This window comes from Cydia pomonella, chromosome 26, assembly GCF_033807575.1.
Source record: "Cydia pomonella isolate Wapato2018A chromosome 26, ilCydPomo1, whole genome shotgun sequence".
Taxonomy (NCBI): Eukaryota; Metazoa; Arthropoda; class Insecta; order Lepidoptera; family Tortricidae; genus Cydia; species Cydia pomonella.
In genome coordinates this window covers 4,493,850-4,513,154 of record NC_084728.1, presented here as the reverse complement: position 1 = coordinate 4,513,154, position 19,305 = coordinate 4,493,850, and the positions used below count along the sequence as shown (strand labels likewise).

Below are 19,305 nucleotides of genomic sequence, written 5' to 3'. Positions count from 1 at the left end.
AATGGGTTAATATTAAAATACAATTATCATAATGCCACCACAGGGGAAAGGGCCACAACCTATACGTACTTAAAACGGGGTGACTGACCTTTTGACATAAGTCTGTCAGGGGGTCGGGTAAAAATAAGAGGACGATGACCGCTTTAAAACTATCCACTTTAAAAATAAACAATCGGAAACTTGTCTTCACTTTAAACAGTTTAAAATTATCTTGAAACCTTAAATTCGAAAAAGGGCTCAAGTCTCCTTGTTTTTACGATGATATTAGTCATTTTCAACCTTAAAATGTATCTATATGTTTAATACTCATGTCATCTATATGTTTAATATTCATCTGCAGCAAGCATTGGCTGTCATAGTTCGTCAATAGACTTTTTAGGTTCGTAGTTCGTACTGTTCGTAGAACGTAGAACTAGAGTGTCTGACAGCTAGAAAAATGCCTCCTAATTGTAATAATCGAAATCATCAAGCTATGATGATCTTTATTAACAGAAAAATATCTTTCACGATAATATACCTATTATAATTAAGCCACTCTCGGTAGTGTTACTCCTTTAAAACAAAGCAAAATAAATAGTTAGAAGAAGAAGTTTCCACTAAAAACAGTTACAAGTCATAGATAAAGTGATAAAAAGTGTTCGAAATAATAGTTTGGTGCGAAAAGCCGATTATAAAAGCATATTTCGGGACAAAAAACGGGCGGATATTTAGAGGTTACGATTTAAGCAGAGACAAGTAGTGACAGTTAACGTCCTACTGTCATCATAGTGTTGCCAGTGTGCAGAGTCAATATCCTACTAAAACTACGTTCCATTCTACGCACATCAAAAACATGGAAGCGCAATTTGAACTCTATTTTGCAAATATGCAAAAAGAAATGCAGAACCAAACCGAATTAATCACAAACCGAATAACTGAAAAAATAGATGAGAAACTAAAACCTTTTATAGAAGAAAATGAAAAATTAACTAAGAAGGTGGACTTACTCGAGAAAAAAATAGAATTTATGGAAAACGAAAAGAAAAGCAACAATATAATAATACACGGGCTGAATGAAGGGGAGAAATCTATGATAGAACTTATCAAAAAGGTGCAAGAACAATTCCTGACTGAACTCAACATATCCATTGAAGCTCCTGAGATAAATAAAATTTACCGCATTGGAAAGGAAAAAACTAGCGAGAAACCAAGACCTACGGTTCTGTCCTTTGTAAACAGATGGAAAAAGGCAGAAGTACTAAGAAACAAGAACAAGTCTAAAGTTTTACAACTTGCAGAAGATTACTCCAAAGCGGTTTTAGAAAAAAGGAAGGCATTAATACCTCAATTAGTTGAAGAAAGGAACAAGGGAAAGGTGGCTTATATAAAATACGACAAGTTAATAATCAAAGAAAACCCAGACATGAGAGAAAACAGAAAAAGAGAGCTGTCTATTTCCCCTTCAAGCAACTCTCAATCGAAGAAACAACAGACTGCTACCTCGTCATCGTCACTACAGAATAAAACAAATGCCTTTGATCTGATGAGAGCCAGATCGAACTCAAACTCCTGTGAATATGCGAGGCAGCGGTCAGCAAACGGACAGGATGAAACATCATAGCAACCAAAGCAACAAACAACCAAAGTATCAGGTCCCAACCCGGCTGGTCCCCGTGGGACGTCAGACCAACACCCTCCAACCAAGGAAACAGACTTAACAACAGCCAAGGTACACATTCCAAATAGTAAACAACCATCACAGAATAAAACAAAAAACAAAAGAGGCGACTTTAAACCTAATGAACTGAAAATCTGTACTTATAATGTAAGATCACTATCTTCACCGGAACGGCTACTACAATTAACCTATGCCCTTAATAAAATTAAATTTGACATATTGGGTCTCAGTGAAGTACGGAAACTAGGTTGCCAAATCGAAGAACACCAAGAATACATACTTTGCTACAAAGGAGAAACGAAAGGGCTCCATGGAGTGGGTTTCCTTATCAAAAAGACCCTCTTACAAAATATTGTTAGTTATAGTGGAATATCAGAACGAGTTGCGGTTCTAAAACTCAAATTTGGAGAGGTCCCTATAACAATAATACAGACCTATGCACCCACTGAATCAGCAAACGAAGATGAGGTTAATACATTCTATGGTGACCTAAGAAGAGCTCATGAAAATCAAGACAAAATAGTAATAGTCATGGGGGACTTTAATGCAAAGATAGGCCAACCCAAAAAACATGAAAACCTAGTAATGGGTAGATATGGATACGGAACAAGAAATGAAAGAGGAGAAAGACTCGTCCAATATGCTTGTGAACAAAAACTGTCTCTAATGAACACCTTCTTCAAGAAGAAACCTAACTGTAAGTGGACGTGGATATCTCCTAATCAAAAAATTAAGAACGAAATAGATTTTATTATGTGCAACATACCCAAAAATATAAAAAACATAGAAGTCTTGAACAAGTTCTCATTTCCATCCGACCACAGATTAGTGAGATGTACCTTCACAATGAATTGTCCTAAATTAAATAGAAAAAACTTTACTTCTGTACCCAAAGCACCTGAAACAGACAAACAAAAATCTACATTCATAGAAACATTAAGAGAAATTTTAACTAAAGAGTTAGACCTTACAAAATGTGACAATAACAGCCAAACTTTCTATAATAAATTGGAATATGCTATGGTAAGGAGTCTTAAGATTGCAAAATCTATTCAGGACAGCCAAAAGACAAGAGGAATTTTACAGGAATCAACTATAGACTTAATAAACAGAAGAACAGAACTAATAGCGACCAAAACCAAAACAAGCAATATGAAACAGGAACTAAAACACCTATTTAAAATAACTAACAAGGCAATTAAACAGGACTATAACAATCACAGAAAAACTGTCATAGAGAAAAACTTAAATAAATTCAGAAGCTGTAAAAGAGCATATAAAGAATTAAGTACACACAAAGACTGGATTGATAAACTAAAAAATGGCCAAAAGGAAACCAAGACAAGAAAAGAGATTATAGATCATGCCACATCCTTTTATGAAGAGCTTTACAAGAAGCCAGATAATAATGACGAGAATGAATCCACAAAAGACCTCAACCTGGATCCAATTGAGCCAATAAAGGAGAAGGAAATCCTCAGACATATAAAGAACTTAAAATCTGAGAAATGTCCGGGTCCGGACAACATAAGTAATGAAGCCATAAAAATTGGAGCCCAGACTCTCATTCCTTACTTAGAAAAACTGTTTAACATGGTCCTTGAAACTGGAACAGCCCCTAAACAGTGGTGCTCCTCGGAAATCATACTTCTTTACAAAAAAGGCGACCCTGCAGACATCGGGAACTACAGGCCAATAAGTCTACTGTCCAGCGTCTACAAACTGTTTACTTCCGTAATACTAACCCGATTAACACCAACTATTGACAACAACCAACCAATCGAACAAGCAGGCTTCCGCTCCGGTTTTTCCACTATAGACCACATCCACTCTCTGGAACAGATACTTGAAAAATGTAAAGAGTTCAACCACCCGTTATATATTGGTTTTGTGGACTATACAAAGGCATTTGATAGTATAACTCACAGCTCCATTTGGAAAGCACTTCTATCAAACAGAATAAACAAGGTCTATATAAACATTATTATGAACATCTATTCACAAAGTACAAGCCGAGTAAAACTAGAAAGCAAAGGGCATGAGATAATCATTGGACGGGGCGTCAGACAAGGTGATCCTCTGTCTCCAAAACTGTTCATAGCTGTACTGCAAGGAGTATTTGAGAAAATCAACTGGACTAACAGGGGAATCAGAATTAAAAACTGTCACCTAAGTCACCTCAGATTTGCAGATGATATTGCTATCTTCGCCGAATCAGCTACTGAGCTAGAACAAATGCTACAGACCTTGGATACTCAAAGCAAATTAGTAGGACTACAAATGAACGCCAAAAAAACCAAAGTAATGACAAATTATAGTAAAAGAAAGCAGATACACGTATCAGGTAACCCCATAGAATATGTCAATGAGTATATATATCTGGGAAAACGAGTATCCTTTAACGCAGACAGCAACGAGGAGGAAATAGACAGAAGGGTCAACTGCAGTTGGAAAAAATTCTGGGCACTAAAAGAAATTTTGAAAGGGGATTACCACTTAAAACTAAAGAAAACTGTAATGGATATATGCATTTTGCCCAGCCTAACTTATGGAAGCCAAACATGGACTTTCACCAACAAAATAAAACATAAAATTGCAGTTTGTCAGCGCTCGATGGAAAGAAGTCTATTACATTTAAGAAAAATACACAAAGTAAGAAACGAAGATATAAGAAAGAGAACCAAACTCACAGATTCCCTTCAGCATGCACTGAGACTCAAATGGAAATGGGCAGGTCATATTGCTAGACTTAACGATAAAAGATGGACACTTAAAACAACAACATGGTCAGGGCCTATAGCACAAGGAAAAAGAAAATCAGGCAAGCCACGAAGGCGTTGGGCAGAAGACATTTATAAGGTCGCAGGTGCAAGCTGGATGGAGTCAGCCAAAGACCGTGAAAAATGGCATAAGTTGGAGGAGGCTTTTACCCAAACGGGGTCCATATAAATCTATCATTCATGTTTTTAAAATATAATATATATAACTGTTCAAAATATGGAATAAATAAAGCTTTAATAATAATAATAATTAAGCCACTATAATAAGAGAAAATAAAAATTAATATATGCAAAAAACGAATTCGATGAACTGCTATTTTTCATAGAAGCGAAAACTGTTGACTTTATTGTAAAATGCGTTGTATGAATCACTTCGACAACTGCCTTTGTTAAGTTTTGCAAACTTATTTCTACTAGAAAAGCGAGCAAATCATTCAAAATTAAACTCTATTTATGTAACAATAAAAACGTTTAAAAACGCATTACGTATATTCGAAGTTTCCAAATCCAAACAAAAATATTATCAAACAAGTTAGATAAATAAATAGTTGATACGCGGAAACGATTCTATATTTAAAATAGCGGAATGTTGACAAACAAATGTCTGTCCTTTTCTAGCTCACGGGCGATCGGGGACGTCTGACTGTCTGTCTCGCTCATTTAACACGGTTTTGCGACGTTGCTATCGTCCCAGATGATTTTGATTAGCGTAGTATACGTAGAGTGCCCACATGCTTTTTGTATGCATCACGCGTGTTTAGATGACATAATAGTCTGGTGGTATTTACAAATTGCTGCGTAATATAAATATTGTCACTGTCAACGGAATGGTTAGTTTACATTAATTATGTACCTATGTCAAACATGCACGTGCTTTTGTTGTGTATGTATTGTTAACCGATTTAAAAAAAGATGTTATCATCCATTTGACCCATTAGTGTGTGACATTGCTGGAATTTCACAATGTCTACATATGTTAGCATATTAACATTACTTAACTGACTGATAAATAGGTATATATGCAATAAATTGTCACCTATTTATTTAAATAAGTGCGTATCAAACAATAATAACAAAAACTCCTTATCAAGTTCTTCACTTGGGGGAATACTGCATTATACCTAATAGTTTTTAAGACCTGCTCTATGAAATGAATTGCGCGTTCCTCATATAGATAATTATATTTCATACCTATTTTTTAAATATTGCATTTAGCTTCTAATTTCCAATTAATTAATGAACATGCGTGTCATTCCGACAACTAAGGGGGCATTCCAGAAAAGTGTCAAGTAAAATACGTGATGTTTGTTTAAACACTTCCGATATAGCTAAGAAGCCGATATTTTGCATGATAACGTTTAATAACTTAGATTTAAATTGAATGGTATATAGGAATATAGGTATTTAATACAGATTTTTGCAGGATCATGGTAGGTGGCATACTCGTCACGTCCCCGACAAGTTCGATCTTTATATGGAATGCCCTTAAGTTACAATAGGAAAAACCGTTTTCCCGTTGTCTGATAACTGATAATGACAAAAAACTAGAACCTCAAAATCCTTTTCTATACCCGAGCTTCGAAACATAAAATTAAGGAAAAATGCACACAAATGACCTTTACATACAGGTACTGTTATTATTTTATCGCCCGTAAAAATATTACCCCACAAAATATATTTAAAAACATGTTATTGTTTATTGTGGTAACCAATTTAAAAGTTTATAGGTATTACTCGTACCTAGCAGGAAAACCTTACATTTGCGGCGCGTTACCGCAGGCTCAATTTCCTGGACTTGTGCAACAGATAAGGTGGGAAATTGCATCATTATCATATGATATTACATTATTTATGTTGTCTACACAGTTCCGCTCATATAATATGGAAGATTTAGTCATTTAACTTTATGTGTGATTTTATTACATGACGGACTGAGATATTGGTTCATGTTCACATACGATATGTAGGTAGCATGCGATAAGAAAATAGATAAGAAAATACCAGACACTGACCGATGTGCGAAAATAGAATATTACAACAAATTCGGACAAAGTTACTTAGGGAACACTGAACATCTGAAAAACTAACTGTTTTTTGATGGAACCAAGCAGTCTACTTTTTCTTCGGCACTTTTTATATGAATATTTTGGGCCCTTTAGCGGGTTTGAGTATTAGTATAACCCTATAAGCACTGTAGTCCAGAATTTTAGTAAAAAGACACGAATTTCCTATTACATATCTTTTTCACTCCAAGAACTAAAATATTTTACTAATATCTTAAAAAATATTGCTGATGATTCTCAGGCACAATTATTTTAGAGGTTCGTATACATATTTCTGACAAATTGGTCGCATTTACACATACGAAACATAATCTTTTCCTGACATAAACATGTAAATAACTAGTTAGGAGGATCTTAAGAGTTACTATAATCAGTTTGTTATGCGCAATAGAGTGAGAATGCTACCTCATCAATGTACAAAGTTTATTAAGTACATGTGTTGTTACATGCGAAATAAATTGAGAAAGGAGGAGTTGGCTTATCATTAGACTATTTTACAGGGCCAACCCTTTACAAGACATAAGGGTGTCAGGTTATTATTCGAAACCCTAACACTTCGTAATAAAGTTAAAAATCAGGCGGGAAATATATTCCCTCTGCCTTATAAAGACTTGTCACACCAATCTACCTCCAAAAAGCCTCTCCCATACAATCAAAGGTACCTCTCATTTTAAAACAATATGCTTAAAATTACATGAAACATGGCAAGAAAATTTACGTAAATATTTTTTGTTCCTGTCTAATTTCCTTGGCTTTACGCGCCCTCTTAAGTACGATATCGATGTTGTGTTACATGGCACGAAGGCATTATTGCCCATGCTGAAACAGACACGCTTCGTGCTCGCACGGCCCATCACCAAAGTCAATAGAATCCGGAATTTGCACCAAAATACCCGTTATCGGTGCCATTCGGTCTGGTTGTTTTCGCAGCTGATAGTGCTCCGATAACGTATCGCCGGCCTTGCGGTCGTATCTTATCGTGTTTATTTTATAGGTCACTTGTGTACACGCTAGCCATGGTACATAGTTCATGCAACCTGTTGAAGTTGAAAGTAAGTTTCTTTATCAAAACAGTCATTTTCAAAAATCTTTTATTGCTGACTGTACTTTTCCGTCTTATAAATCAGTAATTTGCCTACTACTCATTGAAAGCGATTCTAGTTTCCATCATCGAATCAGTTCGATGTGATCATATGGGCCGTTCCACGGGAACGGTACCTTATGGCAGATGGCGCTTACGTCGCGTTTGACGTTAGTATAAAGTGGATAGAAACAGAATTGGGTCTATTTAGAAAAGTATACCTAGTATAAACTATGGTACCGTTACCAATGCCTCGTGCTTGCACATAACACATAATATGTGTTTGTGTAGTGTACGTACAGGGCACATTTTGATACTGCTCAAGGTACTAACAAGTCGGTGAATTACCCATGACTTTTTTTAAATCGAGTCACATTGTTTCGATGAAAAAAAGTAGACAAGTCGTAGCGATATATATATTCGTATCGTGATAGTGATAACCACAGTATACTATTCTACAATCGATAACAGTTGTTTAATATACCTAAATTTACCGTCATTTGTATTACTTCATTAAAATGTATAATATCATGACAGCTGTTATTTATAGATATCTACGTTATCTATTATATTTTATCATAGTTTTATTTCATTGCCGTTCTGTCTATTAGTTTGATGATGTAAAACATGGCCTATTGATTTGTAATTATTATGTATTAATAACATCCTAATCAAATAAAAATTAACTATTATTACTCTTACACCAAAATAGTTCACCATTTTGTCAACTAGTTTTCCTTGGCACCAAAATTATGAAAAATCATGTTGCAAAGCTACATATACTGTAAACTAAATTTCGTCTAATCCTTTGGTCAGTCAACTCGCGCGTGATGAAGCGAGTGCGCAATAACAATAAAAGCCGAGTTAGAAAGAGACGGATATAGGTATATTAAGTACTCTTAGTACGTGTTGAAATTAAACTGATTTAGATTTATTATCTCCTGGTACTTGAGAGGTTTGACACAGTTTGTCTTTGTTTGGAATGTTAAAAAATAACCTCGTTTAGTTTAAATGCGTAATCGTAAAACCTAATTGAAATTAAACAGAAAGTATTTAAACTAGTACATTACGATACAAGTGCGAAAAATAGGAAATTCGAAACGAGTGGCGATAAATTAAAACACGACCGAAGGGAGTGTTTTAAATCGACACGAGTTGCGAATTACCTATTCGCACATGTATCGTACAACGTTTTACAGTACATATGGCCCTTTAAATGTTCGACACAGTAACGTAATATGCTACTTCTCGCACTAGTGCTATAAAGTAGCCCCATATGTACTGTAAATTAATTAACAATTCTATATACTAAAAAGCATATTTCAGATCCTTAACATTGAATTACTAAATATCCATGATACAAATTTATAGTGGGATTATGATTTCATTCTATTTAAGGCGAAGTTATGTCGTAAAGGCGAATTTAGGGTACGTATTTTTGTGAATCCTTATTTTCAATGAACTGATAACGGGGTTTATCGGGTTTGCCCACTATAGTTCGTGTCATTAACGATAACGCGCAGATTTGCAGAGAAATCTAACATTTAATAACACGACAATACGAGTCAAGGAACGCGTATTCGTGAATGACACGATCAATACGCATATTAAATGTATTTAACTGACATTCGAAAACTCATTCACTTAACGCGCAATAAATTCTGGTTGAAATAGATTTTCCAACCACTTACGGCCTTTATGGACCAGGCGTAACTTGGTCCATAAAGTTTATATACGTCTTACAATATCCAAGTACGCATTAAACCTTCAATACGAAAGTTTGGATCTCTGCCAATACCTGTATTCCTCCCCGATGGACAGTTACTGCACTGAGATCAATTGAAATTGCTTTAAACAGTTCCGACACCTATCGAACAAAACAGTACATTTTACTGTTCCGAAAAGACAGAAAATTTTACTGTTTTGTAGTGACTGTCACATTTTTATCGTTTTTTTTTTACCGTAAACCGTAACAGTTTACGGTTCAATTACATTAACGTTTCGGTCAACACTGTTGACGCTTGTATGTGTGTTTGTATTTAATAGTCTCCATATTTAGCTCCTTGCACTACCTGTTGACTTTTGTATGAGTTCGAAATTTCCTGCTACCTAAAGGTTGTCTGGAAGAGATCGCTTTTTAGCGATAAGACCGCCTGTTGTTACCTGGTTCTATTTTCCTTTAAAATTCATTTGTAGTTTTACATGTATGTAAAATGTATAATTGTTGGTGCAATAAAGAATATTTACTTACTTACTGTTGACGCCTGTATTTTATACGCAAGATTGAACGCTTACGGGACGTGGATGCGTGTTTCGTAGCGGAACTAAATTACATACATGGGTTACGACTACGAGCTAGTTAGGTCAATAATAGTACATTACGATACAAGTGCGAACAATAGGAAAATCGCAACGAGTGGCGATAAATTAAAACACGATCGAAGATGTTTTGATTCGTACATCTATCGTACAAAGTTTATGGCCCTTAAAATTTTCGACATAGTTACGTAATGTGCTAATTATCGCACTAGCGCGGTAAAATAGGCGTATGTACTGTAAAATAGTACATTACGATACAAGTGCGAAAAATAGTAAAATTAAAAAAAAATACCTGTATTCGCACATGTATCGTACAGTCGCCATCAAATATATCGGAGCGGCCAAGGTGCTCACAAATATCTGAACACGCCTCTATTGTCAAGGCGCTGTTCACATATTTTTGAGCACCTCGTCCGCTCCGATATATCTGATGGCGACTGTACAAAGTTTTACAGTACATTATTATAAACGTCATACTTCTATGAAATAAACAACAAATCGTCCTGTATGGAAAAAGATGACAAGGAGAACCGATCCCAGATAATGGAAAAAGAAGAAACTTCTATGAAATAATGACGTTTACTTAAGACTTGCACAGGATGGGCTATCAAAATCGCTGCCAACTTAGCTTGGTCTGATTCTATAAACGCATAGGAAGAATGGGGCGTCTTCGTGGATGGCACAAACTAGAACTATAGAATAAATAATAGTACTACCGTACAGAAATGACACTTCCTACAAAACCGAAGTTTGACAGCGATTCAAGGACGAATCATGAATCCCTTGCTATGTATGGCATTATCCCTTCCGGCCATTTAGGGTTGTAAAAATTCAAGTAATTATCTTATCTGTGGTCGTTCACGCATAGGGACGTGAACGACCAACCCTAATAATTGCTCGGAACAATGCTGAGCCGAATGTGGCCGAGAATACCCGAAAGGAGGAGTAAAACCTCGCAATAAAACCACATTCATTTACGTCTCATTAAGAAATGATGTCGAGTAATTAGTTAATTCGGCTGAACCCGACATTAAAGAGTCATATTATCTAAACGGGCTATAATTTGACGACCGGTCTGGCCTAGTGGATAGTGACCTTGCCTATGAAACCGATGGTCCTGGGTTCGAATCCCGGTTAAGGGCAGTTATTTGTATGATGAGCACAGATATTTGTTCTTGAGTCATGGATGTTTTCTATGTATTTGAGTATTTGTATATTATATATATCGTCGTCTGAGTACTCATAAGTCTCACAACACAAGCCTTCTGGAGCTTACTGTGGGGGTTAGTCAATTTGTATAAGAACGTCCTATATTTATTTATAAACATAAACCATTTCTTTGCTTGAAAAGGATCAGTGTTTTTTTTAATGAGAGCGTAACTACGATTGTATGCCGGCGTCTGTACGTGAGACTTTTAAGTAGTTTTATACGGTGTATATAATAGTTAAAAAGAAGCACAGAATAAATATTAGTACTACAGTTCAGAAATGACACTTCTGTACAAAGCAGGACGAAGTTGTCCCTTTCTAATGTATGGAACTATCCCTTTCGGCTATTTAGGGTTGTCAAAAGTCATGTAATTATCTTATCTGTGGTTGTGCACGCAAAGGAACGTCAAGTTGTGCCAACCCTAATAATTGCTCGGAGCAATGCTAAACCGAACAGAGCCGAGAAAGCCCGAACGCTCTAGTTTCCTCCCCCTGACAGAAGTCATTACTTAATGAACCTCCAATTAATAGAAAATGGCTTACAAATGTAAGAAATATTTTCACTGCGTTATCGGATATTTAGTTTAGTGCTTGTGTTGCCATACAATATGACGGTCTTTATTATTATTATTATTTAAACTTTATTGCACAAGTACAAGTATAACGTACAATAGGCGGACTTAATGCCTTGAGGCATTAAAGAAAAAAGAGTTTAATGTGGGCGTCTTCGATATACCGTTACGTGTTCATTGATCGTGTTAAAGTGTGGTGAAGTTTTTACGAAGGAAATTCATTTAATGTAAGTGTATGATTAAGACATTTTAAACAGTCCGCAGCAAGCTGGGTTCTCCATACCAACGTACAATACAATACAATACAAATATACTTTATTGCACACCTCAATACAGAAACAGTACAAATAATACAACACATAAAGAAGAGGTAAACAACAGGCGGTCTTATCGCTAAAAAGCGATCTCTTCCAGACGTAGTTAGGTTCTAATTTCAAAACGACTAGCTAGATTGCTCTGAAACTTTGTACTTACAATAGGATAAGGTATATCTATGGCTGTAATTAGTTTATGTAGCTTGAGATACCATAGTTAAAAAAATACAGCGGATTTAAGTTTTTCATACAAAAATTGTTTTTGCTTATTTTTGGTTGTTTTATAAGCTGGAGCTATTTAAACTAATTACTGTCATAGATATACCTCATGTCATTGTATGTGCAAAGTTTCATTACAATCCAACTCGTAGTTTTAAAATGAGAATGAAACTCCGTTTGTATGGGACTGAAATTCGGCCGAGCTTGCGAGGAATTTTGAAGATTTATACTTACATTAGAAATTTATTAAGTCAAAAACTATTTACATACCGCTTAAATTACCACTTAATACAAAATATTTGTATAATGGTACTATAACTAGTAAACATATGTGCATGAATGATAAATAAATTGAATATTTCCTAAATGTAAAACTTTTCGAAAAGAAAATATTTCCTTCATTTCACTCACCTGCAAACCAATGTAATTGGCGTATGGCACAAACGTATTCTCACTCTACGGATAATATAACATATAAGTCGAATTACATCTGTTCTAAAAAAAACTGCTAAACATCGTATTACAGTATTTTAATACACATAATTAGACTTCTATCGAATCAGGAAGTGAAGTCACGCGATGTGTTAGCATGCTAAACATTTAAACCGAATTGTCATGCACGCATACAAGCTGTATGCATATGCATATGCGAGGGCTCCATGCTTCAACGCGATGCGGTCATAACGCTTGGTGTTTTACATCACGCGTGATAGATACACATACATTTTCAAATTAATCTAAAGTCCAAAGTCCGAACTCTAATTATCATAGAGAAATAAGTTTAGATAGAGTGCTCACTCCAAGACTCCATACACCTAAGTAAAAACACATTTGTAATAAGTTTTGAGCGAGCTTTGCGAAAGTGGGTAGGGAGATCCCTGCAGACGTTACTGATGTCATAGAGAAATAAGTAAGTATAGAGTGCTCACTCCATACATCAGTTTCCTTACCAAAACGCTTATTATTTTCGTAGTCGACATCTATCGTCAAGTAGCGGATTTATCAGTCTTGCTACTTGACAATAGATCATATCTATAAATTCTCCAGATACTCAAGTCTTTTACCCACGACTCCACGAGTTGTTAATTACTTCACTATTGGCCGTTGTGATAAATACGCTTAGAAAGAAGCTGAGAGCCCTGCGCAGTCTATTTTAGTCATCACGGCCGTGGCAACACGATGGAACTGCCAAATTAGGGCACACTCGCTTGTATTAGTGAACCAGGGATTTTGTGAGGCTAAAGTTAGGACTGAAAACGCTTGAAGTCCATCAAAAACGAGTCTTTTACACTTCTACAAATCCAGCTTAGTTGTTAAGTTAATATACTGGTTGATATGATAGATATATATATAATAAATAAATATTATAGGACATTATTACACAAATTGACTAAGTCCCACAGTAAGCTCAATAAGGCTTGTGTTGAGGGTACTTAGAAAACGATATATATAATATATAAATATTTATAAATACTTAAATACATAGAAAACACCCATGACTCAGGAACAAATATCCATGCTCATCACACGAATAAATGCCCTTACCAGGATTTGAACCCGGGACCATCGGCTTCGTAGGCAGGGTCACTACCCACTGGGCCAAACTGGTCTTCATTGCAGATATGCACAGGAAGATACAAAGTGCTGTCTAGTCTATTTCAAACGTCACGGCCGTGGCATACGATGGAACTGCCAAATTAGGACACACTAAATAGTGAACCAGGAATTTTGTGAGGCTAAAGTTAGCACCGACAGCTCTCAAAGGACATCAAAGACCAGTCTTTTACACGGGCGATTTTAGTATAGTTTATAGTTCACTAAACTGGTCGATATGATAAGTAAATGCGCTCACTGTGCGGTCTATTTCAGTCGTCACGGCCGTGGCAACACGATGGAACTGCCAAATTAGGGCACAGTGTATTAGCGGCCAGGGATTTTGTGGAGCTAAAGTTAGGACTAATGACGGATGAATTTGTAATGGGTGCCCTTTGAAATGCAGTTGATTCTCTTCGAACTCATTTCTGTTGGTGTTGAATTTTTAAATCAAGGCATTCAAGTGGTTTACTAGCGATATTTAAAATAGATAAGTGGTTTTACCACAAAATTCGAAAATAAAAATACAGACTCTAATTGTCGGTATCATGTTAGTTTTGTTTTTACATGTGTTCAACTAAGTAAGAAATAATACAAAATCTTCTTTGAAAAATACTTTAGACTTCGAATATAGTACTTTTTTAGCAAAAAAAAATATTTTTGGTACAAGCTTTTATCTCTGAATGTTCTTTTGCTTGCCACAGGCAACCTAGACAATTCTAACACAACCTCAAACACTTTCGATTTGCGTTGTTTTATCACAGAGTTCCCATGGCCACCTCCGGTCTTCATCATCAGATCAGCTCCATGTCATCGTAATATTGCATTGTCATCCGATTTACATATGTATGCAAAATTTCAGGTCAAGCGGGAATCAGGAAGTATGTCAAATTTAACTTGAAATATCCAACCCACACTAACAGGGCAAAGTTAAATAAAAGCTTGCAAACAGGGTCCTGGAGTGTTAAAAAATTCAAATATAACCATTTTAGGTCCGCTACAAAATTCACGAGGCATCCCGAACGCAGGGTGAACTGGGGCGGGTTGCATTCGGCACCAGAAGTAGGTCACGGAACTGGGTCGACCGGGGTGCAGCGTGTCAAGGGCCGGCCGCGCCCTGCCGAACTCTTTGTTCGTTCCTTGAGGAATTCAGGTTCAATGGTTACATGTAAAGAGGAATCAGTTAACTGCTGCAGTTAAATGGTTGTGTATTAGAGTCCGCAGCAAGCTCGGCTGAATTTCAACTACCCATAAAAACAGAGCCTCGTTCTCATTTTAAAACTACGTTTTGGATTGTAATGAAACTTTGCACATACAATGACATGAGGTATATTTATGGCTGTAATTAGTTTAGCTGCAGCTTAAAACACATCAATATTAATATACAGTGTGTCCCTAGCCATTGGACAAAGCCGAAATGTACATATGCATTAGGGTATTTAGAACCAGTGTACAGTCAAGGTATTAAATATCGACACGAACAAAGTGCCAAAAATATGTACACACTACTTTAATGTATAGGCAATAAGGTTGTGTATACATATTTTTGGCACTTTGTCCGTGTCGATATTTAATACCTTGACTGTACAAAGTATCATAACAACCGGTGTAGCGGTTTCGAAGAAATTAACAAATTACCATTTTTTACTTTGGAGCAGCCTGTATGTGTTAGTAGCTCCTAAGGTAATATCCGCAAATAATAGTATGGAACCTTCGACCTCTTTGATTATCTTTTTTTATTTATGATTATGACACTAATAAGCTTCTGACTTTTGAAAAATGTCATCATTATCAAATATTTCGAACAAATTGTCAAAAACACTGCCAAAGATTAACACACTGTGTTATTTTCTTGACCTTGTGACCTAGTAACCTTAAAATGAGATCCTGGAGGAAAGATGAAGTGCTACAAAATAGGTTGAATGTTAGAAATTATCATAAAGTATTAAGTTCACCTTACGTGCAGTAAAATGTACATATTAAACTATAGGGACCGTGCGCGTTGGAGGGTCTGCCATCTTGTGGCCTGAATCGGAACCATAGACATGCACATGTACACGTCACGTGTTTTCTTGTGCATAGTAGGTTCTGCCATCTTGTGGGCTACATCGGAACAAAAAACATCACATTTACGCCTCGCGCCAAAAATCTGACGGCTCCTGTGCTGCCTCCTACAGTTCATACACGCTCCCTATACATAGACTAAAAGCAGTTATGACTCCTGTATAAGTACAGGATGTAAATTTAGTCACCTGCAAAAATTTGCGATGTGAATATATAGGTCATACTAGGCTACTTTTATTATGGGACCAATTCCGAAATCGAGAAAAAAAAATGGACTCTGCCATAGAAAATGTCAACTTCAGCGCCGATTTTTAGGGTTCCGTAGTCAACTAGGAACCCTTATAGTTTCGCCATGTCCGTCTGTCTGTCTGTCTGTCCGAGGCTTTGCTCCGTGGTCGTTAGTGTTAGAAAGCTGAAATTCGGCATGGATATATAAATCAATAAAGCCGACAAAGTCGTACAATAAAATCTAAAAATTTAATTTTTTTGAGGGTACCTCCCCTACACGTAAAGTGGGGGTGAATTTTTTTTTCTGCTTCAACCTTACAGTGTGGGATATCGTTAGAAAGGGCTTTCAAAACTAATAGGGGTCTTCAACAAACATTTTTTGATAAAGTGAATATATTCGGAGATAATCGCTCCGAAAGAAAAAAAAATGTGTCCCCCCCCCCTTCTAACTTTTGAATCATAGGTCCAAAAAATATGAAAAAAATCGTGGAAGTAGAGCTTAAGAAAGACTTTAAATGAAAACTATATGATCAGTTTAGCTGTTTTTGAGTTATCGCATAAAGTTTCCCCTTCATAGTAAAAAGACTTTAATTAGGTACTGATTATGCAAATTTGCCTATTTGTTTAACTCGCGTTTCATCCCTTGGTTAACAATTTACTATACTTTAAGCTCCAGTTTAGCTTATTGTGACGGAAGAGTAACTACGGAACCCTACACTGAGCATGGTCCGACATGCTCTTGGCCGGTTTTATTTTCATTATTTCGCGGTTGTATGGTCTCAGTATCTATATATTCACACCCTAAATTATTGCAGGTGACGAAATTTACACTCTGTACGTTTTTTTATGCTGATAGTAGCTTCTAACTTGTCGGAACCTTTTGCATTATTTTCGGTATGATATTTTTTAACACACAATACCTATTAACATATATTCATGATAACATTCCGTTAAATCCACTTTAACATCAAAAGCCAACATAAAACGAGAAATCTGCGACACGGAAGTGAAAATTCCCACTTACTCGTGAAACGGCAGCCATTGTGTTATATTTAGAAGGGGGGGGAGGGGAGATAAGCGCAGCGGGACGCAAATAGACTCGGTTAAATACCTTTAAATGGGTTATACAAATACACTTGTGTGTAAGTAAGATGGGATTCCTAAAATAACAAAATAAATGGGTTTTTGAAGTCTTTAAGCTACGGTAACTTGTTAACATCAGACAGTGTGTGCTTGTTTACCATCAATGTGATATAAAAACGATACGAACGATAAGTTGAAAGCATAAAATAATTAAAGCTGATTTATTCAAATTAAATAGGTTTTATATTTGTCATTGGGCTCTCGGACTTTAAATTATGCACCTTAAGAGGGAAGAATAGCTTTGCGATTCTAACGGAATAACGGTACGTTTTCTATGAAACTCCATTTCGGGAGAAAACGGTTTCCACTAACTAAATCTTAACAAACCACTTTGGTTTTGATGTCGATCGCTTCAGCATAATATATTCTAGGTTTCGCTTTTTTCTTTTTTTTTCTTTCTGCAAAAAAAAAGGAAAACCTATAAATCTTTTTTGACGACGTAAATAATAAGGTAACGGATTTAGTCATTTATTTATTGCAACCATAGCTTAGTACAAATCTTAATAACTAAGTACATTCAGAGTCATATGGGCCCTGGCAGGGCATTGCAATGTCATACATATTTTAATTTACAATTATCTCAATTAGGGTTGCCACCTTTTTGCGCCCCAAATAAAGTATTTCTCGTCTGATGGTACAAAAATAAAAAGTACACGGCATAAAAATAAAGTATTTTATTGTATTTTTTTAAATACATATTTTTTGTTTGATTTCGCACTGGCTAACAGTTTCTTATCAGCTTGAAATATGTTTATAGCTTCTAAGCATGGCATGCACAAATTTAAATAAACTAGTAGTTCATTTCTGATAAGCTTAATGGAAGCATTGTTTCTTAAGGTTGCATTCAGGAACATTGTCAAATGTATTTTCCTGGTGAATATAGATATGAAATTTCCAAAATTTGCATGTTTCGCTTAAAAAAGTATAATTAATGAATAAAGGTCGTAAATAAAGTATTTTGGCGTACTTTTAGTGCTTCGTAAAATATAAAGTACACAAAGCTAAAATAGAGTACAATACTTTTTATAAAAGTACGGGTGGCAACCCTAATCTCAATCGTTATTCGTGAATCTACTTATTTGGTACTTATTATGCATGCATATATTTTTATAATCCCATATCTAGTCTTAATTTTATATATTATGTCACACTTATTATTTATATTTTTACAACCATTTGTTTGCACTTACATCTAGATCCTATTTAAAATCCATACTGAAAGGATATTTTAGTAGTTTCACTAGTATTAAAGTGTTTGTGTAGTATTCACACGCACATATTCATACATACTCACATACATACACACATACCCTCATATAAACACTTTCACTTACATACAACTTACTGAGACCTTAACTGTCTTTGTGCTTAGTTTGATAGTTAGTCATATAATAAAAAAATCTTATATTAATTTAGCTTTAATACATTAGTATTCTGTAAAAATAAGAACCGCACCATTTCGATACTTCTCTGAGATTCCCACGTTACAGGCTGAGCCTAGTGTGGGGATCAATGTACTGCTGCCAGGGATCGGAACCGGTTTTTTGCAAAAACATCGAAATAACCATATATTTCGGTTTATTTTATACTCAAAATGTAGGACTCAGTTGTGTTTTTAGATAACGATTTCGTATTATTAGATTGCCCGATTAGGAATGAAATAATTAACAAAGAACGAAAAAATACCGTTTTCGTTCCCATACAAAAAATACCGGTTTCCGATCCCTGACTGCTGCTCTTGTAATGACAAATTCTTGAAATAAATATATTATTCTTATTCTTATTCTTAGGTATTAGGTACCGCTTTAGTTAGGTACCGCTGGTGTGATGTCGTGGAGGTGGACCTGCGTCGGCTGAATGCCAATTCATGGCAGGAAACCGCGCTGGATCGGGACAGGTGGCGTTCTCTCGTTTCGGAGGCCAAGATTCTTTTTAGTTCGCTGAGCCAAAGCAGTTAGTTAGTTAGTAGTTATTCTTATTCTTATATGTAGATACGAAAACAAGTCACTCTTAGTTTACTAGGTATTTATTATTTAAAATCGTTTGACATTCTAGTCTGTCAG

At 35.7% G+C, this 19,305-nt stretch overlaps 2 protein-coding genes across 3 annotated transcripts in view; both read left to right on the top strand.

Annotated features, from left to right (window-relative positions):
- The window catches only part of LOC133532004 (protein Atossa), a 94,181-nt gene that overhangs the window by 54,252 nt on the left and 20,624 nt on the right, over nt 1–19,305 (top strand). The gene's annotated exons all lie outside the window — the stretch shown is intronic.
- LOC133531886 (uncharacterized) lies at nt 541–4,684 on the top strand. The gene has a single exon (XM_061870289.1). The coding sequence runs from the start codon at nt 833–835 to the stop codon at nt 1,598–1,600; it is 768 nt and encodes a 255-aa protein (XP_061726273.1). The 5' UTR covers nt 541–832; the 3' UTR covers nt 1,601–4,684.